This window comes from Ambystoma mexicanum, chromosome 12 (genome assembly GCF_040938575.1).
Source record: "Ambystoma mexicanum isolate Mex_15411 chromosome 12, UKY_AmexF1_1, whole genome shotgun sequence".
Lineage (NCBI taxonomy): Eukaryota > Metazoa > Chordata > Amphibia > Caudata > Ambystomatidae > Ambystoma > Ambystoma mexicanum.
The window spans coordinates 1,076,563,015-1,076,575,256 of record NC_090936.1 but is presented as its reverse complement, the minus strand read 5'-3'; the positions used below and the strand labels follow the sequence as shown (position 1 = coordinate 1,076,575,256).

At 45.3% G+C, this 12,242-nt stretch overlaps 1 protein-coding gene across 4 annotated transcripts in view; it reads right to left on the bottom strand.

The window, feature by feature from the left end:
- Positions 1 to 12,242, bottom strand: part of PLXNA4 (plexin A4) — a 1,277,179-nt gene that overhangs the window by 429,679 nt on the left and 835,258 nt on the right. For all 4 annotated transcript variants that reach the window (XM_069629627.1, XM_069629628.1, XM_069629629.1 and 1 more), the window contains exon 7: positions 10,005 to 10,158. In XM_069629627.1, coding sequence (XP_069485728.1) covers positions 10,005 to 10,158 — 154 coding nt within the window. The remainder of the gene's footprint in view (positions 1 to 10,004; positions 10,159 to 12,242) is intronic.

Genomic DNA, 12,242 nt, shown 5'->3' with positions numbered 1-12,242 from the left:
TCTCTTTCACCCCTCCCCCCTCTTATCCCACAGGTATGCTATGGTTTTCCTGAACCTGCTGCCTGCCTCTCTTTCACCCCTCCCCCCCTCTTATCCCACAGGCATGCTATGGTTTTCCTGAACCTGCTGCCTGCCTCTCTTTCACCCCTCCCCCCCTCTTATCCCAGAGGTATGCTATGGTTTTCCTGAACCTGCTGCCTGCCTCTCTTTCACCCCCCCCTCCGTTATCCCACAGGTATGCAATGGTTTTCCTGAACCTGCTGCCTGCCTCTCTTTCACCCCCCCCCCCTTATCCCAGAGGTATGCTATGGTTTTCCTGAACCTGCTGCCTGCCTCTCTTTCACCCCTCCCCCCTCTTATCCCACAGGTATGCTATGGTTTTCCTGAACCTGCTGCCTGCCTCTCTTTCACCCCTCCCCCCCTCTTATCCCACAGGCATGCTATGGTTTTCTGAACCTGCTGCCTGCCTCTCTTTCACCCCTCCCCCCTCTTATCCCAGAGGTATGCTATGGTTTTCCTGAACCTGCTGCCTGCCTCTCTTTCACACACCCCCCTCATATCCCACAGGCATGCTATGGTTTTCCTGAACCTGCTGCCTGCCTCTCTTCTAAGCGCTGCAAGACCCACAGAGCTGTCATGGAAGCACTGTATGTGCCTTCTGTTTGCATTCCACCACCCAAATCCGCATACTTCCCCCTCTCAAAGCCCCCTAAAGCATCTCTGGTCTGCAAACGGCCCCCTCCCTGTCACCACGGATTGGACGAGATCCCTGAATCTTTGGCGCTCCCATCTTGATGGATGAGGCCACTTTTAACTCAAGGCCTGTCCCTGACCCTGGTCACGTGCCTTCATTATCGTCTCTCTCACCTGGAAGACCCATGAATCAATCATTCCAAATTGAGCTTGACAATTAATCCGTTTTGCAACAACAAAAATGGCTCCCTAATAAATGTCATTGTCAACCCTTAAAACGGCCGCCTCCTCTGCGGCTGATTCTTCTGACAGCCTTGCTAAGCATGTCCTATTCAATGATTTGGTTGGTGAAAGCAAATGACACACGGACACTGGCGAGCCCAGAACCCACGCTTGGGCGCGACGTGGGCGCCAACGCGCCGCACTGCGCTGGGCAGATGGGGTCTTCTCCAGCGGGGCACTGCCACCTCCTCCTCTCTCCTGCCTGACGCTGAACAAGAACAGCTGCTTGGAAACAAATATGTTTCACTTACAGATTTTTAAATTACAATCATGTTAGAGGTCTGTGGGGCTCGTGTCCTGGCGCCGCCATCCGTCTTCCCTGTCATCTCCACACTAAAGGGAGGTTGGCGAAGCACGTCGAACAGGGTTGGCTGGGCCCAGGCTGCACATGTTGCAGGTTAGAAGTTACCTGCATCAAGGCATGTGCTGAGACAGCTGGAAGGGAATTTGCATTTCATTTCTGCTCACGCCCAACTAATTCTGACCATCAGCAAAACGAACGGACTCAGCCATCGTAGGCGCGTTCACGGGCGTTGCGCGCATTACACGCCCCAGAAAGCATGAGACTAGCACGAGTTTCTACGAAGCTGACAGAGGAAAATGGCGGGCGATCCGAACAGCAATTACACATTCCAAGAGTGCTCCAGAAGTGAATACTAGTCTTGTGTATATGCATAGTTTGCCTTAATATCGGTGATTTTCTTTAATAAGAATGAAACATGGCGCTGTTTGAGAGCACTCTTGCAGATAGACCAATTGCATAGTGCATTAACATGTCCATTACTAAATGGAAACACACATGCACCCAGAAAATGCACATACAAACCTCTAATGCAGGCGCAAACACACACAAGCACATATGTAACACATACTTAAAGCACACAGAAACATGCAGCACAGACAAAACACACAGATGCAACTAAACAGACAACGCATACATGCACAAATACTATATACACACAAATTGCACAGACACGCATAGCTCTCAACCTTTTGTCTCTCCAAAGAGGGTGAAAACACCCGATTTTTGGGGGGCAGGTAAGAACCCATTGAAGTGAATGGGCGTAATGGGGGCTTGGCATGGGGTCCGTTGATTGCATGGCGGTTGGCAGCCGTCAACAGCATGCGAGTTGAGAGGTATGCACACAATGAAACACATACCTACACACCACACACATCAAACACACATACACAATCATAGCGATTTAAATAGACAGCAGGCCACAACAAGCAGCACGCAAACACATTCAAACGCACACGTACATTTTGTTATTTTCAATTAGGTTTTATATTGCGGTTCATGCCGGAAACCAGCCTCTAAGCACGTCGTATGCACAGAACCCCATATACAGAAAGAAGCACAGAGGCATACACGCGCATGCGCATTCGTTCACATCGCATATGAGGATAGAAATGCAAGTGAAGCAAAGGACTTGTGTCAGCACCAAGGACAGCGGCCATCAAACATAAGCCATAGCACACAGCTGCACAGATGCGCATGGCTCAGTGTTCAAACACCAATAGGGAGGGGCCTTTAATGTATTTATGTTTAAATAGTTTTCAGTGAACCCATGAGATGGGAAGAATGAAGGGCAAATCGTTAGGCAAACTTGTGTTCAGTACAGAAGTGGCCGAAGGTAAGGAGGCAGGCAGATATAAGGAGGTGCTTTTTAGTTGAATGTGGTCCCACTAAGCTCCCCCCCCCACACACACGTATGATCCCAGAACCGTCACAGGTTGTCCAATGTTGAGGTAGCACCTGCTTTGTAGCTTTTTTTCAAATTCATCTGTATAAGGAATAAAAAGCGTTATGATATGATATATATAATATGTTATTTATAACGCGCTTAATACCCAGAGGATTCTACGCATTGACCTGCGTATCGAACCTGTGTTGCTCCGTGTCGTTGCCAATGAGCTATCCTCCCGAGACAATGCACATCAAACTGGGCTCATCTCCTTCACGTATTTCTACCACTCGAGAAAATTACTGCTCAATATCTCACGCGCGTTTCGTCTTTTTAGCTGATTGTCGGAGAAGGGTCAAAAACATCAGTTTGGTCAAATGAATATCACTGGTATGTCACTGTTGCATGTTCACAATTGTTCCTTTAATTGCAATGATCATAGGTTGTACTCAAATTGTACAGATGCCCTGGTGCCAAAACGTGTTTCGAGCGTCTGCTGGTCTCTCTCAAGGCTGGGCTTAGTTAAATTGCTTCATCAGCATTCCATAGATTTGGTGCGGGATTCCCCCAAGAGATCAACATATATATGGCAAACAATATCCTCGTGTTGTAATCAATAACTCACTTCAGTGCAAATGAAGGTGCGTGTTAGCCCTTGAATCCTAACATTAGTGTTGGAGAGACACCTTTTCAGGTTCCTGCTGTGCTCAGTATTTGAAGTCTCCTAGTTAGGGAGCAACCTCTTCCCTGATGGGCTTCCTCGTGTGCGCCTCGAAAAGCTGGTTTCTCTGATGGAGGAAGAGACTGTGGGCTCAACTCTTCCAAACACCAGCTTCTTCTGCTCACAATGTAACAATTCCTTAATATTTGTGTGCCTTGAAACTGAAGATGTGCACACAGTGCTGTTCTGCAAGTATTGATTATAATTGGTGCATTTAATTCATTTGACTGCACCTTGCCATTGCTGTTGTACTGCGAATTACCATGTCCTTAATATTATAAAGGAATACGCCATATTCTATATTCATCGAGTTTGTTCTGTACATTTATTTTTTATGGGACCTTGTTTTCCACTGCACATATTTGCATATTTTTATGGAGTGGTGTTTCGGTATTTCCATACGAAGATGTCGCTTTGCAATGCATTTTATTAGCTGGTAATGGCCTGGAAAAGTTTTAAATTGTAAATTCCATTAAGTGACCTTACCCTGTGGTTTTCCGTCTGAAGGCTGAATACACGGCAGCGTATGTAGATGGCGTGTGGGCCGATATCATGGAATGATAGTTTCTGCCCAGCCAGGGTATATTATTTGTGGGGCTGGCGGAACATTTCGTACACTATTCTTTCAGCGAAATAAATTACTGTGTGGTAATCAACCTGGTCATTGTTTTCCTCACAGGTGGTAAATGAATACATGGTAGGTCTTAGCGGTTCTATGTGATTTACATGAGGACGAAATCTGAATTCGTCAATGTTTTTCTTTACCCACCCCCACATATATTTGCAGGCAAATTTGTTTTTATAAAAGGAGACAAATTCGACTTTGATGAATTATCCTGCGATTAAACCTCCCAAGCCGGTCTTAACCTGTGCAATGGTTCCCCATGTGCCGCTGGTATAACTATTCCGATCTCTGAGGTGGGACACATTCACCTAGGCCCAAGCAGATATCCCTGGTGGTGAATGTTTCCTGCTGGCGGGCGCCGCCGATCTGGTCCACTGACTGGTATCTTGTGGTCATTAGTGTCTTCCCAGCAGTCACCATATTAGGCGCCGTCTGTAGACACTCCGCCAGGAGTGAACCAGGATTTCTCATGGGTTGGCACTAGCACCCGGCATGTAAAATAGTTAATGTTTAAAGAGAGCAGGATAGCTCACAAGCAGTCTGCCCTTGTCTGCAGTCGCACAAACATCATCTTATTAAACCAAGATGGAATCTCACTTCTAAACTTTGAGGGGTCAATTCACCAAAACACAGGGAACGCAAAAGTGACACACAGGATGCTTTATAACTCAATTAAATTGCAGGGAGTCATATCACCTCATTTCTTTCCTCTGTCCCATGATGGGCCACTGTATTAAAATTTGGAGTGTAAGCATGTTATAAAACTGTAATTGATAACAGGTATAATCTCATCTTGTAAACGTAACTACCAAAGGTGAAAACAGATTTACTTTCATCAGGTCAATAATTGGATTTCTTTCAAATCAAATGGGTTGCAGATCAATCCACAGTGTTGAAAATTCAAAGGTTTCGCAATTGCTACCCCTGGCCATCCCCAAGTGATGCCTGTGCATTTAAAACTAATTTATGTTAATTAAAAACAATTTCATACAGGTCCACTTAAAACAAACATTGGCAAAGCCATCAGTTTTGTTTTTTGTATATATAGGTAGATGATAATAGGGCTAATAACATTACCGCCACACCCCATGGTGCCATTAGTGCCGGATCACGGGTTTGGTGCAACAGTAATTCCCCATTCCTCAATGGGCCCATTGGGGAATTCCCTATTCCCCATTGGACCCAATGGGGAATTTGCGGCGTAATTACCGTCAGAAGTATTACTGTGTGGTAATTACGCCGGAAATCAAAAAATTCCCGGTGCATTTGCCCCCAACTCAGAGCTGGGGTTACATGCTGCCAAACCAGTGATTTGGCGCACCCTTAAATATGGCGTTAATATGGTAATAGCGTTACCGCCACAATTAAGGGTTACCGCCAAACTCGTGATGGGGACGATTATCTTTACACCGGGAGCTGCTTTACAGCTACTACAATCACGCGATTACTTTCGGGAGACTGCTTAGATGGAACGATGGCAACCCCATGAAAGCACAGAGCTTGATCACCGAAATCCGGAGAGGGGAGTGTTTTTCATGGGTATGTGCAGGTAATGGCTAAAAATAGCCAGAGGGACCTGCTGGCCATGGACAGGCATTGGGTGGTTAAATGGCCAAACAACACCCACAGGGCGTGCTGCTCTTCTCACATCCCATCTCTCTCATGTCTTCACTTCTCATGCTAAGTGTTTCAGCTTATATGCAGAAGCTACAGTCCTACTGAATAGGCAAAACAAAAAAAAGACAGTCTTAAGCCATATTATTCAACGGCGGTGTCATTTTAATATTTTTAGGTTTCCAACACTAAAATAGATTGTCAGAGAAACATTCAGTATTTGGCCTGATCATAGATAATTTGGCTCCACGTGTGTTTCCATGGCTAGCAAGGGGTCAAAGTACGTAGTAATAGTCCATATAGACTTACTGAGTATAGTGTAGCATAAACTACAAATTAATACAATTCTGAAGCCCAGTTTAATTCCAAAGGGTAATTCAAGTGAAATTATTTTGGCTGTCAAGTGAATGGATGTACTGCCTTTATATCTAGTGATGGACATTTGCCTATATTACTAGAGTGCACTGTGTTTGTGGTCTAGTCCTTTGTTTGTGTCTGCCCTTTTTCCTTTCCCCTCCAATCCCCACAGCAATTGGCTGAGGGAGTCAGGTGTCCCTGGTCTTTTATTTGCAGCCCTCTCTTGCTGCAGCCTCCTGCTTTCCTGCTTGTATTCTGTAGCCATCCTGCACAGCAACCACTTGGCAAGGCGTTTAGGGCCTGTTTGGTGTCTTTTTGGAGGGATGCATCTGTGTTTTGACTGTGATTTCCAGCCAGTTGTGTGATCTGACTGCTCCTCGAGCACTGTGTTTGTGGTCAAGTCCTTTGTTTGTTTCTGGCCTTCTCACTCTCCATTTCTTCAGCAATGTCCCTAGGGCAGCCCCTTCCCAGGCAGCCAGGTGAAGGGCAATGGAAAAGGGGGCCTTCTGTTAGCCGGTTCACTTTGCACCCCAGTCCCATCCATGGTGCTATCACTGTTTAGGACAGATAGGACAGAGAAAACTCATCATACAGGTAAGGTTAATCTACGCTTACATTTTCCACTGCATTCCTAGCGCATAACTTGACTGAAAATACTGGCTCTGTGCATCTGTACCAGTAAATCTGTTTGGACCCTGACATCTATGCCTGAACACCTTAACACACAGCTATATTGAATCATTCTGCCAGCCACACATATGTATGGCTACTTACACTGCAGCCAGCATCTGGTGCACAAACGGGTATGACTCACTGTGTTATTGCCTGGATACCTGATACATAGCCTTTTTGGACTCATGTGTTTTTGTGTATGCACACCACAACTGTTCACCTTGTAATATATGCCCCTGAACACCAATCACTGAGTAGTATTGAATCATTGTGTTTGCCGACACAAGAAATATAATTGGTATAGCTAATTATACTGCTGACCCCATAACCCATGACTAGACTGACCCTGTTTTGCCCGAAATTCTAGCTAAGAATGTTGACTCATTGTGGTTAGATGGCATTATTAACAATTGTCTAGACTATGGGCCTCATTCCGAGTCCAGCGCTAACCAATGGCGGTAGTAGCCCCTTGGTCGGCACCGGACCCGTACCGGCACCGCCCTGGTGGAATGGGAAATTACCGCCCTATTCCGAGTTGACCAGGGCGGTAAGTTCCCATTCCCCAGGGCTCTTCCCCATTCCCAAATGAGCCCCCATAGGACTCAATGGGAATGGGGAAATTGCAAATAACGGTGACCGCACTTTACGGTCACCGTTATTGGCTAAATAGCCCCTTTGCGCCCTCGTCCCTAACGCCTGCTAAAAGCGACGAGGCGTTAGGGAACTCGGAATGTGGCGGTTACGGATTACCGGCACCGGTCTCGTTAACGGTGACCGGTATCCCTTACCGCCATACTCTAGTATACTCTAGCTAGTAGCGCCTTTGTTTCCGCCGGTATTTTACCGATTCCGCCATGGTGAATGGCGGAATTACAGCCCCATTCCAGGGTGGGTGGGGCGGTAATTTCCCATTCACCATTGGCCCTTCCCCATTCCCATTTTTGCCCCCATAGGGCTCAATGGAAATGGGGTAGGCGGTAGTTACGGTACTGCAAATTGCGCTACCGTAATTACCTCCAAAGTCCCTTTGCGGGTCCAATCCTTAACGGCTGGTAAAACCAGAGCTGGTAAAACCAGCCGTTAAGGTAGGGACCCGCAAAGGGACCTCTTAATTAGGCAGTAAGGGGTTAACGGCGCCGCCACCTTTTACGGCGCCGTTAACCCCTTACCGCCTGGGTCGTAATGAGGCCCTATATATGTGTTTACTAGCCATTACATCTGTACAGCTAACTATATTGTCACATGCATACATAACACCTAAGCTGCTAATCATTGAATTAATCATCATAACAATTTTGCTTCTCACCGCACTGCTCACTGCATGCCTAACAATGTTTGAAATTTTGCATAAGGTTTATTTTTTAAAAATCCATGACACAATAACACATTAAAAAAAACGAATTCATAGCTGAATTTCACTCTTTGTAATTGCCTGAATACCAAGCACATAGCCACATACACTCTGTTGCTGCACACATACACACAACACAGAGCTATTTCGAAATATTGTGTTGGCCTCACACTTTTATGGCTTTACACTATAACCATGCATATCTAGCATATATCTGAATTATACTTAACCACTACTGTGTAGTTAACTCACTGTTTGACCGGCTACCAAGCGTACAGCCCGATTAACTCAATGTATTTATACAGGCGTCACTAACAACTGTTTAACTGCACATCAATACATGAACACCTAGTACACAGCCCGATTTGATTCTGTGTAATTACCTGTATACCAGCTCCCCATTTAAAAGAGCTTGCTTTCACATTGTTAGTGTATTTCCACCTTTTTCATCCAGCGGCTACATATAATGTTTGTGTTTATTTATTTGCTTTGCAGTGTTTATCCCCTGATGAAGACGTTATAAAGCATATATACGTCGAAACCGGTTGGGGTTGAAGGCCTATGTGGAGCCATCAGGCTGTAAAACTGTGGGACTGTGGACTCTTTATATGGGTTCTTGGACCTATGAGATGCTATTAGGCCCTAAAAGACTGTTCAATTGTGTATTTGTGGACTAATGAATATTGTCTAGGTTTGTTAATTATTAGTGAAATTGTTTCTTTGGGATGTTCTCTAGGTTAATTTGGTTGTTTATGTATCATTTTGAGATTACTTTTGATGATGCCATTTGCTTGATTTTATGCAGTATGTGGCATGGATGGTAGAGTTGGTCTACTGTTTGTGTGAATTTGTACAGTTTTTAACTTATCATCTGCTTCTGGCTTCATGAAATTCCTCTTACTTTAAAGAATTGAATTTGTTTTCTTTGGTAATGTATAAATAAATGTATTGTTCAAAGTAAACCCCTGGTTGTTGCTCTTTTTCTGTATGCGTATTGATTGTTCCCTAACCCCTGGGTGATAGGGACACCGGCTTTTTCAGTTGACCAATTACCTGTATGCCAAACTCATTAGGAGCTTTCCCATAGTGCTTTGCACACAGCATCTGCATTGTATATTAATTGACAACTACACCTGCCTAACTACTGCACAGCTCCATCAGGTGCCTACATCCCCAGTAATACGAGAAACTGTGGAACACCCTACCCAAAACTCCCAGCTTGGAGGAGAACCACATTACTTTCAGGAAACAGCTCAAGACTTGGCCTTTCAACCAACCGCTTTGAAAGAAAATGAAAATAATAGCAACTGACTAAAAACTGAGCACCAGAAACATGGGCTAATTGACAAGCATTGTTCCCATCTGTGGGAACCAAGTTGATGCATGCCACCTCTCCCGCATGACACTGGTCTTCACTTTTAATCTCAGTGAAATCTACAACGAAGAGCCAGAAAGTGACAACTTCCTCACCCCCACTCTCCACCTCCTCATCCCTTAACTAACTCCTCACTACTAAAATTGTGCTTCCTTACACCTACCACACTCCTACAAATGACCTCCTAGGTCTAGTGTATTTAACAGATTCAGACCCTAACCGTCTTCTATCAATGACCATGCTGTTAATTTTTGCACTCCACAATCGGGGGGGATGCCAATATGACTAACATGCCTGGTCGGTACCAACCACAAACAATGTAGAGATGTTAAAATCGACACAAAGGCAACGGGTACTTCCGACCTGCATCCAGCAACACCAAATGTTTCTGCATCTGACTTCCCGCTCTCCGACTAACATACCCTGCCCTCCCTTCTTACAGAGCCATGCACAACGGGGCCAACTTTACTGGCAGAAGAGTGCTATATAAGACCACTTTACATTAAATATTCACTAAGGTTAGTAGCAAGGTTTGTAGGGTCAGGGGAGCTGAAATCCAATTGGTTTAAAGTGGAAAAGGGCAAAACCTGCCCATGTCTGAATGCCCACGCTCTGCCCACACTCACCATTCTCCGTGATGATCCGGGGCACTTCCTTCTCTGCAGGCGAGATGCACCGGATTTGGTTGCCCACCACCATGCCATCTAACTCTGAGAGATCTTCAAAGGTGCAGCTGACCCCAGCGGAGAGCTCGGGCACATTGTAAGCCTCCAGCACCAGCTGCAAATAAAGACACAGAAAGGGGGAGGGTAATCATATGGAGAACATAGACCTATAACTACTTCAGAATGGACATGTATGTGAGAAGGGTTTTGATAGGGTGGAATGATAATGAGTGCATATGTCTTGAATGTAAAAAGTCGAACGGCAAAGTATAGCATTGCTACTGATGACATGATAAATGCAATGCAATTAAACATGCACAATTGAAAGGTCTAAAAAATAATTGAAAATGTTCTTTCATAGAATGAGTATTTTAAACACATAATGGGTCACCTCACCTCTTCCCTGCTTACCTGTTACCTAGCTGAACACTTTTTTGGGGAAATAACTTTTTGACAGTGGAGTGGGGGGCGGGGGAGTGGGGGCTAAACCTCTGCTTACACCCTTGTGCTCAAGTAGCCTATACTTCAACAGTACTTCCCCGGGATACCTTTCAACCCTTCCTCCGCCATCCGCACTGTCTCTATAGTGTTATTTGAGTGAAATGGTTAATTTATTCTGCTTTCGCAAATTTAAGATTGAGTTTTTGAGATCTTTTGTTAAACCTTTTCAGCATTCTATTATTTTCTGTTCTATATGTGCACTTTTTAACACAAGCAGAACTCAATGTACTACTGCTGGCATTCAGGCAAAGACACCAAAGACCATTGGTGGGATGTGCTGGGGGCTTGAGCTAAGCATCTCCTGCATAGACTCATGTGCAGAATTGAAAAGCAAAACTATGTGCAGAAATTATAAACACAAGAAAGAACATAGGATAACATCATGCACCAGCTAAAGTGTGAGGACAATTTCCAATGAGGCAAAGGTGATTATACTTCCTGAAACAATACAGGGACACAGGCACCATTGCATCCACCACCTGCGAAATGTCCCAATGCACCCACCACCTGCAACTGCACAAATGTATCCACCACCAGCCAACTGGACCAATTAATCCACCACCTGTCAACTTCACCAATACATCCACCTCCTGCCAAGTGCACCAATGCATCCACTACTAGGCATCTGGACTAATGCATCCGCCACCTGCCAGCCGGACCAGTGCATGACCCCATGCTAGCTGAACCAAAGCATACACCCCTGCCAACTGCACACACGCATCCACCATCCACCAACTGGACCAATGCATCAACCACCTGTCAACTTCACCAATACATTCACCACCTACTAGCTGCATCAAAGCATCCACCATATGTCAGCTGGACCAATGCATGCACCACCTGCCCATTGGACCAATGCTGCCAACACCTGTCAACTGTAGCAATGCATCCACCACCTGGCAGCTGTACTGATGCACCAACCACCTGCCAGGTGAACAAAGGCATCCACCCCCTGCCAACTGCACAAATGCATCCACCATCAGCCAGCTGGATCAATGCATCTACCACCTGCCAACTGTGCCAATGCATCCACCACCTGACAACTGTACCAATTCACACGCCACTTTACTGCAACTCCTTCAAAGGTCTCAGCAGGCCACTCATTTTGTTTATAGTTTATTTCAAGTAAAATAAACTGATGTCCATTATTAGACACGTTAAGGACATCAGCAGATTTTAAGTAATGCTTAACCACCATGGATTCTAAAGAGGTTTGAGTGAAGTCAGCACTCTCAAGATGTTTGTACATTATCAAAGGTAAGCACTCTTAAATGCCGCTAGGACAGTTGGGTCTTCGTGATGAATACACATGTATGTAAACCTCCCCCTCCACATTTTCTTTTACCACGATCCACCCCAGGTGGAGGGGGAACATGGACCAGAGTCCATGCGCTCCTGAAGAGCAGGACACGTGGAAACCCCAGTGTGACGAATCAACTTCCTTGGCAGCGGTGGTCCAGGGATGAATATCGGTTTCTAAACAATCAACCAACCCCACACCTCTAGTACACCAGAAGGGATCCAAACAGATTGGAATACAAGTGAATTATAAGACCTACTTGTCCAATGTTGGTAACATGGATGGAACGGCAGGCTTATCTCTGCAAGGTCGTGGATTGTTGGTTAGTTGCAACACAGCAAAAATACAATTATTACCCAATGATAAAAGGCACTGTCCAGTGAAGGATGTATAAACAT